Raw genomic sequence first — 24,299 nt, 5'->3', positions numbered from 1 at the left:
CCTCATTTTAAGTATGAAGAAAATAAAACAAAAGATGACGTTCAAATACGCAATTTATTAGTCTTCAATCAATCCAAACCAGCGCCACTTAGTGCGTGTAGGTACCAGCAAAGACAATCACGTCCTGATGAAGAATGGCGTAGAAGAAGGGGCGGTCCACATGGAACATGACGGGGTCAGGAACTACGTAGTTGGAAGACATGGGGACAGCAATCATGCCTGGAAGGAAGACAGAGGAGAAGCGATAGAGGAAAAAGTAAGCATAGGTTAGGAGGAAGAAGGAATAATAGAAGATTAGAATTACAAAGTTAGCATAGATGTTTAGAAGGAAGAAGAAAGAATAGAGAGTAAATTACATGTGAATGGACAAGAGGCACTTTTGGGTACTAAGTATTAGTTAATATTGTGATTGTTAGCAAATAAAATAAAGTTAGTACCGTGGCTTGAAATTTTAAGAATTAATTAAAAACAATGTTTTCTCTTAAAAATCATGACTTTTATTGATCACAAAGACAGTGAGTTGGCAAAATGATTTAGTGAATGTAAGTGCCAGTAAATAGTACGATATCTTTGTGGAGAATTGCGTAGAAGAAAGGACGGTCTACGAGAAATTTGATAGGAACTGGTTCAGGAATCTGCAGAGATGTCAAAACGGCAATCGCACCTGAAAAAAAGACAATAATTTATGCACCAACTTACTCAAACATATATTACGTGTAGTCTACGCAAGGGTAGGTAAGTACTCTATCATTCGATATCGTCCTAGTCTATAACGGCAAATCGGTGAAAACATTACTAGCGTACCTAGTTCTTAATACATGTTTGTATGTTTTATGAATTTATAAGTTAGTACTTCCTACAATACAAGTACCTACTATAGCTAATTAATCTGCGCTAACCTACTAACTGCCTAATAATAGGGTACTTTAGTGGGTACTTCGTATTAGGAATTAAGGTTCAATTAAACTAAATATAAGCTGACCTCAGGGAGATTTATTCAAAAATGAAAAATAAAAAACATTAATGATTATAAGTTCCAGTAAAAATAATGATATCTTTGTGTAAAATAGCGAAGAAGAACGGACGGTCAACGTGAAACATTACAGGAATTGGTTCAGGGATGTTCAATGATTCAGCTATTAATAAACCTGCAACAGAAAATAGACTCCAAGTTTACATGATAAGTACATACTAGGTAACTACTGCGATTACTTATCTATAGAGCTTCCACTATTACAGTTCCCCAAAATTGATAATGCACATAGAAATCTTCGTCATTGTTCGGCAACGGTCGTATTCCCGAGCGTTAGAAAACTATTATGTATTTAGAGTGGTTAAGTGCATTTTCTTCATGAAATTTTAGTAGAATTATGTAATTGGTGCTAAAAGAGATAATTGATTTATCAGTAACGAAATTTGATTCGATAATTCATAATATTCCATAATATTAAAATTTACTTCGAAAATGATACAGTAGGTACTTTTCAAGTGTCTTACTGAAGCTGATGTAAAGATGGATGAAAGAAGGTTTAAATAACACAAGGTTTATATTATAAGGAAAACCGGCCAAGTGCGAGTCGGGCTCGCGCACAAAGGGTTCCGTAGCAGCAAATAGTTAAATCAACCTATCTCAAAAACTATAAGAGATACTTTGATCAAACCAAAAATCGTTGAAAGAGTTAATTAGCATGCATCACCTCTATTTTTTTTAGAATTTTATACCCCGTAGTTTTAAAAATAGAGGGGGGGGGACATACTTTTTACGACTTTGAGAGCTGATATCTCAAAAACCGTTCACTTTAAGAAAAATGTTTTTTAGAAAACTTTATATAATTTTTTCCATTGATACCCCACACGGGTATGTACATCGAAAAAAAAAATTTCATCTCTCAGTTACATGTATGGGGGGCCCCACCCCCAATTCTTTTTTTTACTATTTAGTGTCATATTTTTGTAGCGGTTCATACAACACATATTCCCATCAAATTTCATCACTGTAGTACTTATAGTTTCCGAGTAAATCGGCTGTGACAGACGGACAGACGGACAGACGGACAGACGGACATGACGAAACTATAAGGGTTCCGTTTTTGCCATTTTGGCTACGGAACCCTAAAAATGGATTTCAAACACAGGTTTATATAAAAAAATTGAAATCTCAGTTCAAAAGTATTTACAGCACTGATTATTTCACATTAATAAAAATGTTTACATTAAAATCTCAGTTCAAAAGTATTTACAGCGCTGATCATTCACAATAATATTACAATTACAAACTTGGTCTTTTGGGTGTGGCTTTATTGGCAAAGTGAAGTCTATCAATGTGACGCATATTTTATTCTTAAATGTGCCTCATAATATGGCATCGTCAAAAATAATTAAAGTTGAAATTAAATTCACATTTGAAAAAAATAACAAGAACGATGTGTAATTGCAGCTCTTTATAATTCCACAAAAGTAATATTGATCTTGACCTTGAGACCCTTGACTGATCGGTGACAGCCACCGACCGCCCAAATTGTTTTCGATTATGTGTCACATGATATTGACTACTATTTCTTTCGAACAAGGATCAAAATGCAAGTGCTTTGTTTAAGGCACTGATTCGGGTGTTTCCGGGAATACGACAGTTTGCGAAGATTTGCATGCGCATTATTAATATGGGAGAACTGTACTATTGTATTTTTGACGTCCCCTTATGTCTGGTAAGAAAAGTTGGTTTTCTTTTGCAGTCATCAAATATGTATGGGATTTCGAATGCCAAAAAATCAATAATGAGATGGACAAAGATTAAATTTTTTTGGGTCCTAAATCAGATAATTTTATATATTTTTTACCTAATATAAGGTTATAAGTTGCCTTATAACATTTTTATAAATCTATAGTTATAATAATCTGAAGCTTTTCTTCCGACTAGAGTTTGATAAATGAAGGGAGGGGATGGAAGGGATGGAAGAAGCAAGAAGCAACGGGGAGGAAACGGAGTTTAATAGAAATTTGTGGAGGGAAGACATTAACTAAGAGGTTAGAGGATAGGATTCAATGGAAGTGACGTTGGACATAGGAAGGTAGGGTAGTGGAGAGAACAGGATATTTTTGGCTATGTTGATTTTGAATATGGAATAAATATCCTGGAAGCGAAATAAAACAAAAAGAAAAGCAATTTAGAAAAAAGGTATTTATCGTATATTGTAATTATTATAAATCGTATATTTTATATTGATCATAATTAATTAATGTAAGCGCCCGTAAAGAGTACGATATCTTTGTGTAGAATTGAGTAGAAGAAAGGTCGGTCTACGTGAAACTCGATAGGAGGGTCATAGTGCTGCACAGATGTTATGGAGTATTCGGCAAATAAACCTGAAATAAGGACATCAATTTACGCACGAACTTACTCAAACGTAACAACTCTACGAAAAGGTAGGTATGACTAGCTTCATTGGTAGCTAAAAACATGTTACTTACTTATAAATCTATAGGTAGTTATAATAATCTGACACTATTCTGACTAGCTAATACTTTCACAAATTGAAGGGAGGGTATGGAAGAGAAGCAACAGAGAGGAGACGGAGTTTAGGCTAAAAGTGTGGAGAGTAGGGAAAACAATAGAAGATTACGGGATAGGATTGTATGGATGTGGCGAGAAGTGGTGAGGGGATGGGTGTGGAAGATATGGAAGAGAAAAAGAAAACAAAAAGAAAGAAAATTTAGAAAATATTGTAATTGAAACTTCTATAAATCTTATATTTTATTGATCAGAATAATTTAGTTTTAGTTAATGTAAGTAAGTGCCAGCAAAGAGTACGATATCTTTGTGCAGAATTGAGTAGAAGAAAGGTCGGTCTACGTGAAACTTGATAGGAGGGTCATAGCGACGCACAGATGTTATAAATGCGCCAATTACACCTGAAATAAGGACATACATTTATGCACGAACTTACCCAAACGTACCATCTCTATAAAAAGGTAGGTAAAATATTCCAGACCAGGATTCCATTCCATTAGATTCTATTTCGAACCCGTTTCATTAGTAGTGACTTTTGTACCTTGTCTAATTCATGATCATCGTCATTCTTGACCCATCACGTTCCCTACTACTACTGGGTGGGGCACGGGTCTTTATCGAATAAAGAAAGCGTTTTAAGCCTTGGCCACCGCGCTGGCCTAGTGCGGATTGGTATCAAACTCACCATCTGCAAATTATTTATTTATTTATTTAATCCTTTATTATCGGCAGTTTATGAACTTGACGAGGTACAAAAGTGTCTTGCTACGAGTGAATCTGACTGTATCGGTACTTGTAGTAAGTTAGGTACATAGTATGGTTGTTAACTAGAAAGCTTGTTAGAAAATTAAATTTGACTTTATTACCACCACCAACCTACATATTATTTTTCAGTTTTATGTGCTAATAATATGACCCTTATTGTACCAAATACAATATACCTATTTGTTATGTACTGTGCCCGGCTTACTAAATATGTTTCACCTTCACCTACCATTTAACTGTATTTTCTTTATTTAGCTGGTAGCTACATATCAACAATGAATTCCTTACTTACGTTTAGCTAATGCTCGTAAGTGCCAGTGAACAAAAATATATCCTCACGAAGAATGGCATAGAAGAAAGGATGATCAGCTTTAAAAACAATCGGATCTGGCTCATACAACACAGCAGAAACAGGTCTAACCAAGAGACCTGCAATGAATGTTTGAATTTATACAGGATAATCCGTATAAAACACCAACGCACAGGCCGTAGAAATCCTCTTCAGGAAATCAGCCCCCAAGATTTGGAGGGTTTTTGGCATCCATCGGATTTTGTGCAGCAATTCAAAACTTTTCGTGATCGTCGAAGTAATTACACTCACCAGAGAATGCTCCAGCAGTAGACCCCTCCTCGTCGACCTTGATGAAGGCCTTCTGGAACGCCTTGGAGACCACCACGGACTGGTTCTTCACCAGCTTCGTGGCTGGCTCCGTGAACAGATGCGACAGGCCGACCTGTGGAATGGAGGCGCGTTAAAGCATTTTACGGGACATAAAGCTAGATACGAGTTATTATTCTGGGCTTAAAGTGAATCCACAAGGCATCAAATCTTGGTAAAAAATAATTAGTTTATACTGACAAAAAATTACGAAGATGCCGTATCGTTAAGGAATATAGTTAACTAAAGCATACTAAAGTAAATTATACCAAGTGGTCTTAAGGTGAAATGAATTACTTAATAGCTACATCGTGCGGAAACCTGCATATCTAGATTCTAGCGGTCTTATTCATAAAAAAACCTTAAAGTAGGTTTACTGAGCTCAGTAGCTACGGAACACTTTAAGCCTATTTGTGGTTTCATAAAAATCTCTATTCATAATCGTTCCGTAAACCTTCATTAACTATAGTGATGCTAATAGATTTCACAGACCAAACATTTTGACATTTACCCTATTAAGTTGCCGGCATGGAAGTAATAATACAACAGGAATGCGCACTCACCAAAATGCTGCAAACAAAAATAGACCTAACGAATTCACCTTAAGATTTATATTTGAAGTGAAAGAGGCCGCGAGCCGATAGAGAGGGTTACCACAGAGCCCTTCCTCTCTTTCTAACAATTGCCAGGATTTAGTTGTGTAAACTTTAGTAGATTTTGTACGAAGAGAGCTATGCAAAAAAAATATTAAATTAACTCATAGACTACTGTATATCATCTCATTTTCAAAAACAAATTTATAATAAATCATTATAAACATGTAATTTTAATGAAATATTTGGTATTTGTTTGAATAATAATTTCATAAAAAAATATTGGTAGTTTTTCTAAATACTTTACGACAAGACCGAAGTTGTCAAGATGACGGATGACATTTATACTGTTGTGAGAGACGTTATGGTTAGGGTGACCATTCATTCGTACTTTTGAATCACTTTCCATTAATTAGGACCTGAAAAAGCGCGGGAAACGTCGAATTGAGCGGGTGTCTTTTTTTCTAACAATTTTTGTAAACTAATTATAAACAGGATCAGGCTTGTTTTAACTTGCAAATATCGTTACATTTGTGTGTATATATTTTAATTTGTTAATTTTTATTAGTTTGCCGACATATAGGTAAGTTTTAAAGTTATTTATAGTTTGGCCCGTTATGGAGCCCCCTGACCCGGGGGGCACGGCCCCTCCGGAGGTCGGACATTTCGTAACAATAGAAAGCAGTATGGATACTGATGCCTCAGTATCCTCTATCAAAACCACTAGAAAAAGAATTAGGCCATCTCGTATGTGCAAACATTGCAATAAAAAAAGGAGAAAACATGGAAAGATCAACAGGGAACATGATTGTGCCTGCTCTCAAGCAGATGCAATTGTGGAACCCTCAACTCAATCTGCACCACAAATTGTCCCTACACCACCACAGCAAACTGATACTTCAAAAACACCCTACACCTACAACCCAGTTGGAAGGTCCACTTATAATAAAACAGATGCTGCACCTTTCATTGTGCATATTCAGAAAATCACGGAATCTGATTCGTCCAATTCGATACTACACCCCGTGTCATTTGGACGCGTCTTAAAGCAAAATAACGTTAAAAATATTATAAATGGAAGCCTTAAGAAAATTGGCCGGAACAAAGTTTCAGTGAGTTTTTCTGAATTTGAAGACGCAAATTTATTCATGGAGAACTTGGCTTTAAAAGAAAAATATAAAGTTTTTATCCCCACTTTTAATGTCACCCGCATGGGTGTCATTAAAGGAGTCCCACTTGATTGGACAGAGGAGGACATAATTAAAGATATGTCCACTCCAATAGGCTGTGGAAAAATAATAAAAATAAGAAGAATGAAACGTAAAGTTTTTAATGATGGAAAGGCATCCCATATTAACACAGGTACAGTCGTAGCAACATTTGATGGCCAAGTTCTTCCTAAAAGAATCTTCATGTGTTACTCTTCCCTCTCCGTAGAACTTTATATCTTCCCCACTGTTCAGTGCTTTAACTGTTGTCGGTTTGGACATGTTAAGGATCAGTGCAGATCTTTACCTCGGTGCTTCAAGTGTGGCGGCAAACACTCGGGATCTACATGTTCAGCAGAGGAAGGCGACTTCCAATGCTGCTCATGTGGTGGCTCGCACTTTGCAACCAACAAGAAGTGTCCAGAATTTGAAAGACAAAGGGCGATTAAATTGTCCATGGCGCAGAGCTGCATCTCTTATGCTGAGGCCAGCAAAATTCATCCTCAAGTCACCCGATTGTTTTCTGAAGTGGTTTCATCTAAACCGATCTCCACTCCATTCATGGCTACTAATAATGATTTATCATTTGTAAATAATCCTTCATCTTCAACTTCATATAAAAAAATTGTTTATCTGAAACCGAAATCGCCTCCTACCATAGCCAAGGGTTATGATAGAAAGGCTCATAATGAAATAATTCAGGAACATGTCGAATCATCTCCGAATGGGGGTGTTATTAAACATCGTGAAAATATAACTATTTCAGAACAATCAACAGCCTCTACGATTGAGGAGTTAATTAAAATGTTAACTACATATTTAACTCAATGTAAATATAAAAACACACCGTCCAACGATGACCATACTAACATGCATAAACCTTCAACTAACAATGGCTCACCACAATCAGCAACAAATGATTCAGTGGAATTGCCAAAGTATAAGAAATAAAAAATCTGATTTAATTCATTTAATTAATAAATACAAACCATTTATATTATCATTTCAAGAGACCTGGCTTAAGCCAGGCTCTATCTTTAAAATCCCAGGCTACTCTAGTCTGAGAGAGGACAGATCTGATGGATATGGTGGTACAGCCTTATTCATCAGGCGTCCGTGTAATTATGTACATATTCCCATTCCATCCCATAGTAGTAATTTCTCCATTATTGCCGTAAAGGTTAATAACATTACCTTTGTTTCTTTGTATATACCCCTTGCTTCTTCTGATATCATCAATGAGATTGATGGTCTCCTATCTTCTATTCCTAAACCTCTTTTAATTTTAGGTGATCTTAACTGCCAACACTCCTCTTGGGGTAGCACTATTGCTTCTACTCCAACACCCTGTTCTGTAAATATTTTAGAATTAGTTGATAAGTATAACCTAGTTATATTAAATAATGGCTCAGCTACTCGTAGGACTGCTCCTGGCCAAGGCATAAGTGCCCCCGACCTATCTATCTGTTCACCCAAATTAGCAGCTGAACTACTCTGGACACCCCTTCCCTCCACTTTTGGCAGTGACCACTTTCCTATTTTAATTAAATTCACTTCAAAATTTTCATCCACACCACCCTGTAAAATCAACCCTCGTTTTAAATTTAATCTGGAAAAGGCTAATTGGAGTAATTTTCAACAGAAAGTTGACAGTAAAATAAGCGCTTTACCTAGTGTTTCATGTGGTAATGAAAACTTATGCGCTGAAGCCTTAACAAAAATCATCATAGAATCTGCTGAAGAAGTATTCCCTCTTAAAAAATCTAAAAAGGTACAGTGTCCTTCTCCACCCTGGTGGGATAGTGACTGCACTTTAGCAATAAAAGATAGGAAATTGGCTGAACTAAATTACTCTAACTGTACTACTGATGAAAATTTTAGTATACTCACAGAAACTATCACTAAAACTAAACAGTTATTTAAACAGAAAAAGTTTGCTAGTTGGCGATCTTTTTGTCTTTCCATATCTCCCCAAGTAAATCCTTCCGAAGTGTGGGCAAATATAAGAAGATTTAAATCTGCTTTCAAGGAATCCACAATTAATGCTTTTCCCCCTTCTCTGACTGAACAGTTTCTTGACAGGTTAGCTCCTCCTTCAGTTCCCCCAGAATCTTTATGTTGTAAATATTCCATTCCCCCTTCAATAGTTGACAACCAAGTAGGATTAAACTCTCCTTTTAACTTAAATGAATTGAAAGGTATTATTAAATATTGTAAAGATTCCGCACCAGGGTGTGATGGTATTCCTTATTCTTTCTTTGCTCATTTGTCTGATAATACACTATTATACTACTTGGAGATTATCAACCATGTGTTGATTTCTGGTAATGTACCTCATTTATGGAAAGTACAGACTATTATTCCTCTGCTTAAACCTCTCAAAAATCCCTCAGATCCTTCAGGCTTCAGACCAATAGCTCTTTCGTTAGTAATACTTAAGATTGCAGAGCACTTAATTAAAAATAGGCTTGAATGGTTTATGGAAAGTAATAGTTTATTGCCTCAAAGTCAATATGGTTTTAGGAAAGGCAAAAGCACCATGGACTGTATTTCCCTATTAGTGACAGATATTCGTCTGTCATTTTCTGCCAATGCATCCGTTTTGGCTGCGTTCTTGGATATTACTTCCGCCTATGATAATGTTAACTTGAGTATACTACGTCGTAAACTTTTAGCTTTGAATGTACCGATTTTGTTATCCAACTTCATTATGAATATATTAACCAATAGAACTATTTTACTCGAAAATGGACAATCTACAAGCAGTAGAATTATATGTAAAGGTCTCCCTCAGGGATCGGTGCTTAGTCCATTGTTATTTAATATCTACTCGTACGATTTAGAATCATCAATTAGTAATGTAAATATTATTCAGTATGCTGATGATTTAGTTTTTTATTGCAGTAATAGGTCAATAGATGAGACGGTGACCATTTTATCGGGTGACTTGGGGAAGTTACAGATATGGTTGGATGCCAATCATTTACAGCTTTCACCTTATAAAAGCGAAATAGTATTATTTACAAGAAAGAGAATGCCTCCTCCCATAACAGTTTCATATGATAATGTCATAATTCCTGTTAAGAGTCACACTAAGTTTCTTGGTGTGATTCTTGACCGTAAATTGTCGGGTTTACCTCACATTGATTACATAGTAATGAAATGTGAGAAAGTATTAAATATGTTGCGATGTCTTTCTGGTGTATGGTGGGGTGCCCACCCCTTTTCAATGAAATTGCTTTATAATGCTATGATAAGGAGTGTTATCGATTATGGGTCTATAGTATTTGATCTTAGTAATGTCACTGGACTTAAACGTATAGATGTCATACAATCTAAGGCCCTAAGATTGGTAACAGGTGCTATGCGCTCTTCCCCTATCAGCGCCTTGCAAGTGGAGTGTGCCGAACCTCCCTTTGCCCTACGTCGGCAATACCTCTCTGATAAATTCTTATTTAGAATCCTACAATTTTCTCATCATCCCCTTATTTCCAAACTTCAATATCTTAATGAACATGTTCAGTCCTCTTCTTACTGGAGATATAAACCTATCCCATGTTTAGTAAATAGTTTCCGAAAATATAAATCTTTGTGTGCGCCCATCAATCGGCCAACCCATCTTCCAATTTTCGAATGTGATTATGAGGCCTTAGTTTCAAACTTAAATGTTATTTTAAACACTGGAGTGGGAAGTGGTGATTTTACTAACAATCATTTCTTACAAGTTCTTGAGAATGAATGGCAGGGTTATCATTATATCTACACAGATGCTTCGAAACATTCCTCTTCAGGAATAGTAGGTGTAGGAGTTTACCACTCCCAATATAACATAGTACAGAAAATCAAACTTCCTCCAGAGACATCTGTCTTTACAGGTGAATTATTTGGTATTTCGAAAGCTTTAGAGTATATTCTTATATGTAAACTTCAAAAGACAGTCATATTTACGGATTCATTAAGCTCTCTTCAGACATTAGACAGATTTCCATTTAAACTTAAATATAACTTTCCTTTAATTTTTAATATTAGAGCAGACATTCAAAAATGTTATAATCTAGGTATCTCGGTTTCATTTGCTTGGGTACCTAGTCATTGTGGCATTAGAGGGAATGAAATGGCTGATAAGTTGGCCAATGAGGCGGTTTCTTGTGGTGACTCCTTTCCTTATAAAATATTCTCTCATGACTTAGATTCTTTACCAAAAACTTTTTTACAGTCTACATGGAAGGAAAAGTGGAATGCTTACATGAAAGGAGCTCACTATAAAACAATTCAAGTAGATATTCCAAATAAACCTTGGTTTCATAAGATATGTTATTCTAAAAACAAAACCTCTTCTCTTGTACGAATGAGACTGGGGCACGTTTGTACTCCAGCTCATTTATACAAGATGAATATTGTGACAACTCCTGAGTGTGAATGTGGTGCAGATTGGGCAGATTTGAACCATTTGTTCTTTTCATGTCCTCTTTTTGATCATTCTGATTTTTATAATTCTTTGATTGCCTTAAAAATTCCTCTCCCATCTTCCATTCATAGTTTATTACATATATGTAAAGTAAAGGTTTATAATATTTTAGTTGATTTTCTCAGTCAAAATAATATTGAGTTGTAAATATGTACTTATTTTTTTTTTTTTTGCCTTTTTCAATGTTTTATATTAAGTGTATTTCTTTATACCTGAACTTTCCTGATCCTATGTCCTTTCCTTTTTCCCTAACATTTCCGTGTTTCGTTTCCTTACCTTTTATTTTGTAAAAAAAAAAAAACATATGCTGTTAGTGGCAAATGCGCTAGTCGCGCGAGTCCAAAAGAAAAAAAAAAAAAAAAAAAAAAAAAATTAGGACCTGTTTCATTCAACTTTTTGTTTTATTTTATACCTAAGTATCATTAGGTATTATTGTGGCTGTTATCTTATAAGTCTGGTAAAGAGTTATGAGCTGCTGATTTAGGTACATAGTTGCGTTTAATGTTAACCTGTTTTGACACTTTCTTGTCAACACTACACCCAACTTAATTTTATTTACTTAAAATTATATTTTCCCAAATTTCAGCTTTCCTTCCAATGAAGAAACATAGCAAAGGTGGTTCCAAGTAATTCCCACAAATTTTCATCATTTTAAACCCGATGATAAATCCCGATTCATCGCAAATGTTTATTATCGTTACAGTCGAACTATAAAGTCCATCTTAGTAGAATTTGGTAAAAAGACAGATTGTTGTTGCTAGTTCAAACCTTGGGAATATCTAATTGATATGGAAAAAAAACATATCAATATTACATTGCAGTTTGCGCTGCAACAACACATCTATACAAATTTTACATTCACCCCATTTGTTTACTCAATTGTCATATCACCAAAATACATTCGTACCTACATTGCAATCGAATTATTCGAATAATAGGTGACTTTGAGACCATCGACACCTATTCGCGACATGATAGATTAGAAGTGATGTCTCATGAATTACCTAAAATTATGGTCACCAAAAATAGAAAGAGATGGAGGGCTCCGTGCTGACTATCTCTGTCGGCTCGTTTTTTTGGTGCAGTGCGCATTCCTGTTGTATTATTACTTCCATGGTTGCCGGTCCGACGAAACCATAAACAAAAATAGCGAAAACTTTCATTCATTTATCAATCTCTATTATCTATGTTAGCCATGGCGCGGCACATAAAAAAGTTTACGGTGGCTTAAAGGCGCAGTGGCCAAGCCAAAACCCACAAAAAAAATAATAAAATTTTTACGTTACCATGGCAACTTATTTTCAGCAAATATTAACTCACAACAAATGTCAAATCGTCAATAAAGCAGAACAGCTGTTGACCGGCCGCCATGTTTTTGTACAATAGGAGGTTTACGGAAGGTGTATAGTAGGGTCCAGCCAACTTTAGCATATCAAGGTTTTACGAATCAGTTGGAGAGTTCTTTAGCGCTATTGATCGTTTATGAATAAAGTTTTTTTGACATTTGCTTATAGCAGGCCTATAGGTCTCCCGTTACTTTTTATGAATAAGACCGTAGTAATATAAGCAACAATGCCATAACCAATCACGTTACTACATACTACCTTTGACCACCACTTTCAGGGATTACAATTTACAGTTATAACAGTGAAGAATCATCGTCAACAAACCTTCTTCAAAATGTCCTCAAAGTCCAAATCAGAGTCCACGTTAAACTTCGGCAGCTCCAAGCAGACTCCACCGCGTGTGTACTCCAGTTTGGAAGCCTCCCCAAGCAGACCGTTCTGGGCCACCTTCTCCACCACTGATGATAGTCCATCGACTTCGTGGGGCAGAGCGACGATCATGCGGAACCCTTCTTCTTGGTATGGAAGCTCAGCCAACTGAAATCAAAGGTCAGAGTCAGCTTAAAATGATGCATTTGATGTGAGGGATTTATGAACCACAGCCATGAAAGACAGCAGTAAACTTTTATGGTTACAACTTTGCAGACCTTTTGATGCGTAACATACTAGCAAGGCCCTTTCAATGATACCTACATCTTGAATACGTATACATAGTACTTACCTATGTTACAAAGTTTACTAAATATCTAACATATTATATTATACACCATTTTACACATACTCTTATACAGTTCAACCTTTAACTTTCTGCCCTAACTGTACGTAGCAGTGCTTTTTTTCTGGCGGTTACCTGTACGAGATCGCTCATAGCTATAAGCCCACCTATTGTATTTTTTTAAATATATTCTATTGTTTTGGTGACTAATAAAGATATTAGTTAATTACCTACATAATATTATATTCCCATATTATACCTGAGCCCCGAGCAGTTCGCTGTCATGGTAGCGGAAGTTCTTCATCACGTGCATGATGCTCTTCTTGACCTTCTTGTCCTTGGACAGGTGGAAGTCCTTTTCCTTCGTCTCTTCCTTCGTGAACGGGTACTCCCATTGGCCCTGGAGAAGAACACTGTTTGTAAATCATCATGACGACCCATCACGTCCCCACTGCTGGGGCACGGGTCTCCTTCCAATGAAGGAAGGGTTTAGGCCTAGTCCTAGTCCTGTTTGTAAATAACACACACGCACTCACGCCTTGTACTTATGTACTCCCTTGCGGGGTAGGCAGAGGTGCATTACTGCACCCACTTTTCGCCAGAGTGTTATGTTAGTCCCAATGTAATAGGGGGCGGGCCTATTGCCATTTTACGGGCACATCCAAGACCTGAGAACAAATATCTGTGTTTAAACAAATATCTGCCCCAGCCGGGAATCGAACCCGGGACCATCGGCTCAGTAGTCAGGGTCACTAACCACTACGCCATTCGGTTGTTTGTAAATACTGATCTTTTAATAACATGACATTAAATAATTATGATGATGATAGAGCTCTTCTTATGGGAAGACTTTCGAAAGCTGGTAATGATTGGATGCGGAAAGCTATATATCGCATCGAGTGGCGAACTCTGAGAGAGGCCTACGTCCAGCAGAGGACTGCTATAGGGTGATGATGATAATGATGAGAGCTCCTCGAGTGACGTTTCAGCTGTTGCTTTTATGTACACATCCTGGACAATCAGCGATTAACGCTAATCTTGCTGGCCAATTTTCCACCACAGTGGCAATCCCTAGTCTAGCTCTAGTGTTTACCACCAACATGGGAATAAGAAGAATATATTTAGTAAAGACGAACCTTGAAGTAAATGACGTTGAACATGGCTACGGCGACGTCAGGGCTCAGGGCGTCAGGGCTGACGGCGTTCTTGATGTTTCCATGGGTTTCTTTCTCTGCCTGGAAGTAACACTTGTTATGAGGAGTGAGGTCCAAGATAGGGGGACCAAAGTGGACCCGATCATGTAGATTTAACCTATCATGCAATCAGAAGACAGGATAGAAGTTTGGCGCAGCAGCGCTCTCAAACTTAGTTTTCAGTAAGCTGCCCCATCTAAGGGACATAGGACAATAAGTCAAGTAATTCATCTCTCACCCATTCATTAATAACAGCGGCGGCCTTGTTAGGTTCAGTGAACTTCAAGTTCTCGATCTCGCTCCTGTAAGTTCCTCTGGAGCTGGCACTGAACTCATCGTCCAGGGTGAACCCTTCAGCCACGTAGATCTTGTTCTTCAGCGACAGGAAGTTGGGGTTCAGGGAGCTGAACGTGTTGCTCAGCTTCCCGTAGTCTGCGACCAGCTGGAAGATTGCGTGAGGGGTTAGGGAAGGTGGTGGAAGTTTTGTTAGGGGTTGGTTATCAGAACATTCCAGATGTTTTTTTAGAGCGAACTGTTCCAGTCGCACGTTCCTCAGCAAGGTCTAGGCTTTTTAGAAATCTAGCCAAAATAAATGTACCTAGCACGAGTGGCCTTGTCGTTTACGCCATGAAACAATAAGCTATTTCAGTCAATTATATCACATTGCTTGGATTTTCGCAGTTAAATGTAACCTATACATATATGGTACTTACCTGCCAAATACAATTATGGGGAGGAAAACGCAAAGCTAATACCAGATGTCTCCACTGTCGAGTAGGCCCGATTCCCCAATTGGTTGGTTCAGTCGTATTTTTTTCTCCCCAACAATTTAATTGGTCAGAACCTGAAAGGCCCGTTAGTGCTGCCAAAGTTTCTCTTGGTTTTCTTCCCTATGCACTCCCTTACCTCCGAGTATCCCTTGGTGCTGAGCAGGCTGGTGATCTCCTGCTTAAGGGCGCCGTCTCCGAGTCCCGCGGAGTACTGAGACAGCAGCAGCAGCATGCCCAGTGGAGAGGACACCACGTTCTTGCCGGCCTCTAGCGTGAAGGCTTCCTGTGGGTGTGGATATGGTGTTAGGTGGAGGCCGTGATAAATCTAGATAGAACTAGAACTCCAGGGTGAAGGTTTTCTGGGTGAAATTGTATGAGGTAGATATAGGATTAAAAAAAGGGTAGGTGAGAGGCGTATTGTAGTGCGAGTCTCAGCTTATTGCATCACCCTGTATATTCCATATACAATTTTTTTTTTTTTTTTTTTTTTTAACTTTACTGTCTCAGCTTTGAAGGTTTTATCCATTAGTTAGATAAATACTTAAGTACATTTAAAGGATAAAATTATCTAATAATAATAACTCATGTAATAAAAAACAAATCAATTTTTTTGGAAGATCTTTCAGAGCCCCTACCAGTAAGGAATATACACTGCCGGGCAATGAAAAAGTTCCGCTCACAAAATTCCGACAACATACGACCCCAATTTTTACAAATAATTTATTTAAAATTGGAACTAAATATTACCGATTTTCGTTGGTAATATCATGATGCTCTGTTAAATGAACTTCAATGTCGCAAAAGGCGCCGTTTAGCTAGCTTTTTACGGTTAGGAGTAATTTGATGCTTTTCAGAGTGGAACCTTTTCATTGCACGTGAGTGTAGTTAGGCTTTTGTCGTTAACTAACGATAAGTTGAACATCCTAAAAATTGGTTCAATAAGTATGCTTGGTACCTAATATACATTCTTATATTTCTTGTGCCGCGAATATAATGCATAAAAATGTAAATTAAGTATATTATTTAATTAATGACACAGGTACCTACCTAGATGTTATAAATTAAGTATAGTCATATTTTTGATTCCATACCTACCCCTAGATATCTAGCGGTCAATTAGATAAGTAAGTACTTAGATAAATTTAATAATAAGTGTTCTTTTCGTTAATTAAGAGAAATGGTTATCTATAAAAAAGCGAGAATGTTTACATAAATTTCGTATGTAGGTATTTAGAGTTTGTTTTGACTCATTGTTACCTATAGGTACCTTACATTACATAAGCTTAGTATTGACCAAAACATATTTTGTTTCGACGTTTTGTAATAAACTACCTACTTAGTAACTATCTATTAAGTACCACGAAAAAACTGTAACTGGGCTTACAAGTAATATTGTTTTTACTTAAACTCTTACAAGTTAGTCTAGTTTTTTTGGTAAAACCGAAAACCTCTAGCGATCGTACAATCACAACCATTGTACGATCGTAAATAAAATTATGGCATAACAAATACATAACTAACTATTGTTATGCTAAGTAAATTCGGTCGGAATGAATCTGTTACTAGTTCCACTTTCAAAATACACCCGATTTAGTTAGAAATAAAAAAATGAACAAATAGTTTTTATTTGGTAATATCCTGGTGCACTGTTAAATGTACTTAATCAATGTTGCAGAAGGAATCCTTAGTGCCAATTTCTCCATAGTCGGTTATCTAACCGACCAAAGATTGTATCAATTATACGTCATCTCCATATAAAATTCTTGACAGATGTGTCAAAAGTCAACCACTAATACCTACCTGGTTATGCTCTAACCGACTATGGAGAAATTGTCACTTAAGCTAGCATTTTCTGTTTAGGAGTAATTTGATGCTATTGTCATATGAACTTTTTCATTGCTCGTGAGAGTCGTGAGTGTAAATTGAGTCGCCTCTCACCTATTATGTGATGCGGACTCCACATACCTTCAAAACCTTCATGGAGGCGCGGTCGATGACCTTGCCCAGGGCTGACTCCGGCACATCTTGGGGGTAGGCCCAGCACGCCGCTGCAACCAAAAGAACGCCGTACTTTGTCACATATTATTATACATAAGATAGTTATTTATAACATTAAAAACACATTTATTTAGTACTGCACAGATATACCACATACACAAAAATATATAAATAAGTAGTGCACCAATGCTAACTTTGCAACGGGTAAAATATGCATAGTGTGAGATCTCTTAGCTCTTTTAGGTAGCTAGTTACTGTAGTGGAGGAAACCCGCTCATTCGACAAAGGTCATGTTACATTTTGTAGGTTCATACAAACAGTATAAAAGACTAACTAGTACTACTAACTTACTATAGATTTTAAGATTTAGTCATAAGAAGGTATCAGTAAATTATAGCTTCATATATAGGTAACTACCTAACTACTTAGGTCCAGTTTTATAAAAACAGATTTCCCCATTCGTACATTGAACTTCAATCTTGGGTAGAACAAAACCAGTTGTTAGCTAAGTATACCTACTAGGTACCATACAATCTAAATAAAATTAAATAGTGCATGCTAATCAATTCAGGCAATCAGGAAATGAATGCATTAATCGGCAAGTTCATTACAATTATTTAATTAGATTAGAACAAACAAATATTTATTATGTCATCAACAAAAACTCACCCACTAGCAGAAGAACTAAATATCCAGTCGCCATGTTTCGTTGCTAGTCACCAGCAGACTGCTTTGTCCATCTATTTGTGTTTAATAATTATGTATATAGGTACTTACCTACCTAGTAGGTAGGTAGGTCCATTATCGAAAGACCGGTCGGGTCACTTAGAGATTAAAATGTTTACAAAAAGACAAAAACTCGGCATCTCTCGGTATGTATTTGTGTTCTTAAGTACCTAGTTACCTAGAGGTTTTAAGAGTTCAGGGTTCCGTACAGATTTAAAGTTCAGTAGGTGTAATATAGAGTATTGACGATTACTACCTAAGTACTTATATTGTGTAGAGTTCTGAGTTTTGGCCATACAGGATCCATAAGGAAAAATGAGCCAAAAATTGCTTCATTCACGTAGTTTTACCCATACGTAATAATAATATCTACCTAGGAACCTACTAGCAATCAATAATTATACTTTATTTATCTTTTCTCTTTTGAAATAATTTTCAATGGAACATGAACTTGCCAAACAGATATTTTTGTTATAAAAATAATGGAAAAATACTCTACAAACACTCAATATTTCTGTGCGACTTCCCCTTAATTGACGGACTTATCTTTAACTTGATTATTTGTAGTTAGCATACACTAAACATCGACTTCTAAACCAGACGCACTGTTTGCTTTAGGTACATGAGTACAGGTAGTATCGAAGGATGTTATGCAAATCATGTACGCTTTTTTAGAAGTCACATAGTGGTTGATGCTTTCACTATAAGCGCACTAAGATAAGATAAGTACTTATGTATAAAGTAGGTAGGTAGGTTTCATTTTCAGTAAGTTCATCACGACCCATTACGTCCCCACTGCTGGGGCACGGGTCTCCTTCCAATGAAGGAAGGGTTTAGACCTAGTTTCAGTAAGTATAGATTGATAACTGGAGGATGGAATAAAAATACAGAAAAAGTTTCAATTATTATATTGAAATTATCACTTTCAATATTCAGCACTGGAGGGTGTCCACGTTTTACGTATAACACAGGACAAATCCAATATAAAATGTAAATAGGTAGTTACTAAAATTTTGTAAAGAAATAATAAGTGATTTTATAAATAAATGCCGGCCTGAACAAGTTTTGACTCACCTAAAGGCACTTGAGGTATTAATATTTGCTTTTAGGTTCATATTGGTAAGTCAATAATGTCAAAAATCTAATCGTTATTAAGAAAATTATTGTTTTTTTTTAAATATTAGAAAGATGACACTAACTACAAAAAGAATAAAAGAAACCATATCAGGCCGACAAAAGGCAAAATTATTGCTTAAGTTTTTTTTTACATTATACACGGAAAGTTTACAATAGTACAAAAAATACTCAAACATTATTTAGTATGTATTATTGATTGAAATACAATTCGTAATTTTCTGGACATTAAAATAAATGCTCTATGGTCAATTGGTGTTTCAACAATATTGAACAATTTTGATACACAGAAGGTTGGCATAATTAAGTATTCCTTACAATAAAAATGATTATTACACGCTTCTTTTTACGCTTGCACAACCCTCTCAAACTGTTAAAGTACAAAAATCCCTCTCTTATGTTAACCTACTCTATAATTTTCTCCCCTCCAATCTTCTGAACACTTTGAAATAAAAACTTCACTTCTATTTAGCTATACTAATATTATTAATCATCTATTTAAATGCACTTTTTGATAATTTTTAATCACTATATAGGTACGCTAGGTTTCAAATTGTGTAAATCAATATAAATATTTCATTTACAGAAGAGAAATTGTATTTTACAATGAAAAGTAAAATGTTAAACAATTTTGCAGTAAAAATATTAAGGTGTGTGATCCGTATAAAAATAAAAAGTATGAAGTGAAACATAGATATTCGATGTGGCAATTAATAATGAAAATGATTTTAAAATCTATTTAACCTAACAACAGATAATACTCAAGAGAGATACAGAAATACTGAATAAGTTTAACGCAAGTGATGGCATGAATATATCACTTAAAATAATTACTATCTTTGGTGAATGTGTCATTAAATGTTGGGTTTCAGTTCTATTGGACGCGATATGAATGGCGTACTAATCCTAACTAAAACTTCCCGCAATTTGTACGAATATTGTACAAAAAATATTACGCGTTTTTTTATAACGATTTTTGCATACAAAAATTCTGATACAGAAATCTCTCAATGCTCGTACAAATCGTCAAGGGTTACCTACTCTTATACAACTATAGCTAACATACCCATATTTACATTTACGCTATATTTTACACAAATGGAATCAATGAGATCATTACATTACTTACAACGTTAAAAAGACTACGAGGTCCTTGATATAATCTACTCGTTTAAATAAAATAATACTTTTAGAATAGACTTGGTACAGTACACTCGTATCAGTACCTTGTATGAGGTAATGATATTTTTACCATTTTGGTAAAATATTATAAAATGCCAAAAAGGCATTCTCGATTTCCACAAATCCTTGTCACCCTAAGCTGGTTTCATAACGTCATAATTATCAACAATAGAACAAAAATTAGTCAACTAAAATTATTTACAAAACAGTGGTCCACTATTGCACGAAAACAACGATGCAGCAACAAAAATAAAAAAAGATTCTATTTGTACAACAAATTGCACTTTTTTTTACTAGTGGCCAGTATCAAAGTTTGACTAACTCTTTTAAAGAAACCTCTTCTATTAAGTTTTATTTTTTGTCAAACCTTGTTGTTGAATGAATGAATTCTCAGAATAAGGATAAACATGTAGTATCAGCCGAATCGTTCCTTGACCAAGAACATGAGTTTCTTCTTGCCCTTGTATTTGAGTTTGATTTCTTGAAGGAGTGCTGCGAACTGGTGGGGGCCGTCCAGCGCTAGAGCGAACGTATCTCTAGCCTTACCTGCAAGAAATAAAAACATTATAAATTCATTATAATTTCATACGTTACTTATACATTTTCAGATTGAAGTGATCTTGAAGACTGAAAGATCAAAATTATAGCTGGTCGGAGATAGTTTTAAGTCCACGAATGATCGTTGGCTTTCACTAAGGTAAGGATACGAGAAGAGTCTCCCTGAGTGACGGTAGTCAACTGTACTTTAATACAGGTTGCAAAAATACTAAGCCGATTATACCCTTATAGTATACCCTTTTGGCAACACTCTGTATAAGTACGTCCGGCACACCCTTACCAGTCCGCGAATGACTAGCTATTCTGATTGGCTTTTTCCTTTTACTACAAAGAAGAAAAGACCCAAAAAACTCACCAAGAAAGTCCACAAAGTCCGCATAGTGCCGTGGCGAGATGTGCGCGAGGCGTGCATGTGTGGTGGACGCGTAGGCCCTGAGAGCGGCCTCGAGTAGGGGGCGCAGGGGGGTCGGGGGGCGCGGGGGCGCGGGGCGAGAGCGCGAGCAGCCTGCTGCAGCTACGCAGCAACGCCGGAGGACGTCCGACTGGGGGAGAAAAAGGGGGTTTAGTGGTGGTGGTGGACGAACAGAGCTCCTATCTCAGCTATTTGAACACCAAGGCTTGCTGCTTCAGTTTACTCGGGATCTAGGCTGGCTGAGCTGAAATTAAGAGGATATGTACAAAGGTTCCACTCGAGAGAGCCACTTACAGGAGCTTCACCCTCTCTCAGAATAGAATAGAGGGGGTTTAGGAAAGTAGCCTATGTGTTAGTACAGTGACTCAGCTAACATCGTTAAAATCCATTAAAATCGGTTCATCCGTTTTGACGTGAGGAAGTAACAAACATACACACAAACTTTCGCGTTTGTAATATTAGTATAATTTTTCGGATAACTCTTGGATATACGTTTAACTGTTTCATACTTAGAGAGGGGATTTTAGCAAATAGATGTGGAATCTTCGTATACCATCGAAGTTTTCCATAGACAGCTACTGATCAAGGAACTCACCAACACCGGAGCGCACTGAACATTCTTCACCAGGAGGGGTAGCATGGCCTGCAGCTCGGCGCGGCCCAGCGAGTGGGCTAGCGCCACCGCCCAGTGGATGTCCGCGATCGCCGGGTGGCTGTCCTGGAATTAAGGAGGGGTATGGTGTTAGTGTTTTTTTTATTTTCTATAGCATTACAGTTAAAGAGAAAAACCTAAACGCTACATAGCCACAATAATATTAATACTAATTTCATATTTATACATCAGACTCACAAAACTTAAGACAACTTTTAATTGATGAACATTTCATGAAGTTTCTTCATCTTGTCGTGTCGGCAGAAGCTCGATGTGAGTTTGCCACCGTGGTGAAAGGATTAGCCAGGCAGATAAGGGTCAGATGGTAACTGCCCAATCTACCTATCGTTAACTTATTTTTGACAGTGATTTTCGAATTAAATCGTATTGAATTAATTACTTCGTAAATTTATGATTATTATTTTTTGACTTCGCGATAGGATCCCAAGCCCAGGGTTTGCTTCGTATACAAACAACACGTATACGTCAGGCAAGGTAACTCTTCTATTGGAGTAGACTCGGTTGGATTATTGGCGAATCCTCTCAACCCCTTATCCTTTTTCAGCACCATTCATAGATTTACACAAATCACCATAAAACAAACCTGATTATAATGCAAGTGCAGATTCCTCATAGCCAGCGTGGCCAACTTCATAGCCCTGGCCGGCTGGCCCCTCTGCTCCATATATCTGGCGACTGCAAACAGCTGACTGCTGGCCAGGGCGCCGCGCGCCGCCGCGCCGCCCACCGCCGCGCACGCCGCCTCGAAGGCTCCCGCGGAACCCTCGCAGACTGATAGGGCTGAGAGGGCGCAACCGGGGGGGTCCTGAGGAAGATGATCTAGGGTTAGGGTTATCCAGAGGGACGACAGATTTTATGAAATCAAGTTTTATATCAGTCAAGGTATACTTAGAAGATATTTCCACCATCTAGATCTCCATCCACTTTAGTTCTAGTATAGCCTTGTCTAGCTGCCATTCACTTTAAACCGTAACTTCATAGCTGTCAGAGACGGTATAACAGCTTCAAACATCCAATCGCCTCTTTCTTTACCCCCTACCTGAGGCTGGATACCTAAACCAATCACCTTCTTTTAGACCCCTTAACTGACCAATCACCATCCCTCACCTTAGCAGCGCACTGCAGCGCGAGGGTCCGTGCGCATGCGCTGAGCTTCTCTTGCTGCTCGAAGGTAAGGCCGAGCCGCAGCGCCGTGGCGTGCGCCATGGCCGCCGCCGCCACCGGGCCCGTCGCCTCCGTGGGGGTGAATAGCTCGTACCTGGGAGGGTGGAGATTGTGGTGAGCAATTTGGGCCTGGTACTAAATTATCAATGATGATAAAGTGTGGATGTGGAGTGAAAAAGCCTAGGGAGACGAAGAAGAAGTACAGGTTACGTTTTCAGTTGTTCAGTTATCAGGTAAGTATCTAACTAAACAGAAACCATAATATAGATTACAGCTCAATCACTGCCTCGAGATGTACACATTTGTATCTTTGACATACAAAATAGTTAAGTTTAGTTTAAGTTAAGCATAAACAATTGATCTTTGAAATTTGAATTATTAAAACCTACTTAGAATGGAGAAAGGACCAGTCATATGCATATTTATTATAGATGGGAGTTCACATAAACAGTGAAGCTCGATGCATGTTGGATCGTCACAAAAGGCTCGCCTGGGAACATAAAATGTTTAGAATATGGGCTAAATTAGCTTATAAAAAATTCCCAGTGTTTTAATAATAATATCATTAATAATTAGGTACAGTTACGTCCCAATAAAGCTTATGTAACTATAGTTGATAGCATTTTGAATTGGACTGTACTAGAAATTATAAAAAATATAAGTATATTAGAAAATATAGAAAGTATTGTCTTTTTAGTGATTTCACTGGGCTGACTTTATTTGAAATTAAATAGAAATACCTTAGCTTGTTAATGGTTGCATCTCAACCTAAACCCAAAGTATTGGTGGAATCACTCAAAGTCTCGTTTACATTTAAATTATAATTAGAATTTTTGAAAAACGATGGCAAGTTGGGCCTGAACTTCCTTAAATGTAAGCATGCTGAACTCAGAGTATCTGTAAGAGACTCTAATATGTTTAGGAGTTCAGCTTCGGTGTCATGACACCCAAAATAGTTGTGAAGTTCAGGGTTTAGAACAGCTGATTCAGAACAATGTTCCTGAATAAATGTGGAATAGGCTGTCTTCAGTTCAAGCTGCTTCCTGAAAAGTTTATCTAGGGCGAGTAATCGCTTATTTGTTTGCAACTAAAATGTAAAACGATACTAAAATGTGTAAAGTTAATTAAACTAAGCTATTATACAAGAAGAACCCAAGACTTCTCATTTACTTATGTTTTATAATAAACATAATTTGGCGACCGTAAGACGAGAACTTCTGCAATGACC

The 24,299-nt window shown here is 37.0% G+C and overlaps 2 protein-coding genes across 10 annotated transcripts in view; both read right to left on the bottom strand.

Moving 5' to 3' along the window:
- Window positions 1–35: 35 nt before the first annotated feature.
- Window positions 36–18,041, bottom strand: LOC105392280 (antichymotrypsin-1). Of its 9 annotated transcripts, none has more exons than XM_048628047.1 (10): window positions 17,892–18,041; window positions 17,190–17,272; window positions 15,361–15,507; window positions 14,693–14,896; window positions 14,398–14,496; window positions 13,521–13,661; window positions 12,871–13,083; window positions 4,875–5,007; window positions 4,566–4,702; window positions 475–664 (listed from the first exon to the last, which is right to left on the bottom strand). In XM_048628047.1, exons 1-9 carry the CDS (start codon window positions 17,923–17,925, stop codon window positions 4,572–4,574), a joined length of 1,185 nt encoding a protein of 394 aa, XP_048484004.1. In that variant the 5' UTR covers window positions 17,926–18,041; the 3' UTR covers window positions 475–664; window positions 4,566–4,571. The 9 variants fall into 9 exon arrangements, with proteins under 9 accessions (XP_037961998.2, XP_048484004.1, XP_037961999.2 ...); XM_038106074.2 differs by lacking the exon at window positions 475–664 and adding an exon at window positions 974–1,148; XM_048628046.1 differs by lacking the exon at window positions 475–664 and adding an exon at window positions 3,159–3,363.
- Window positions 18,042–18,840: 799 nt separating this feature from the next.
- Window positions 18,841–24,299, bottom strand: part of LOC105392291 (zinc finger SWIM domain-containing protein 4) — a 50,205-nt gene continuing 44,746 nt past the window's right edge. The window contains exons 19-23 of the mRNA XM_048627588.1: window positions 23,015–23,165; window positions 22,491–22,712; window positions 21,830–21,952; window positions 21,178–21,364; window positions 18,841–20,810 (exon numbers count right to left, since the gene is read on the bottom strand). Coding sequence (XP_048483545.1) covers window positions 20,680–20,810; window positions 21,178–21,364; window positions 21,830–21,952; window positions 22,491–22,712; window positions 23,015–23,165 — 814 coding nt within the window. The 3' untranslated portion in view covers window positions 18,841–20,679. The remainder of the gene's footprint in view (window positions 20,811–21,177; window positions 21,365–21,829; window positions 21,953–22,490; window positions 22,713–23,014; window positions 23,166–24,299) is intronic.

Source organism: Plutella xylostella, chromosome 19 (genome assembly GCF_932276165.1).
Source record: "Plutella xylostella chromosome 19, ilPluXylo3.1, whole genome shotgun sequence".
NCBI lineage: Eukaryota > Metazoa > Arthropoda > Insecta > Lepidoptera > Plutellidae > Plutella > Plutella xylostella.
This window is presented reverse-complemented; position numbering and strand designations above follow the sequence as displayed.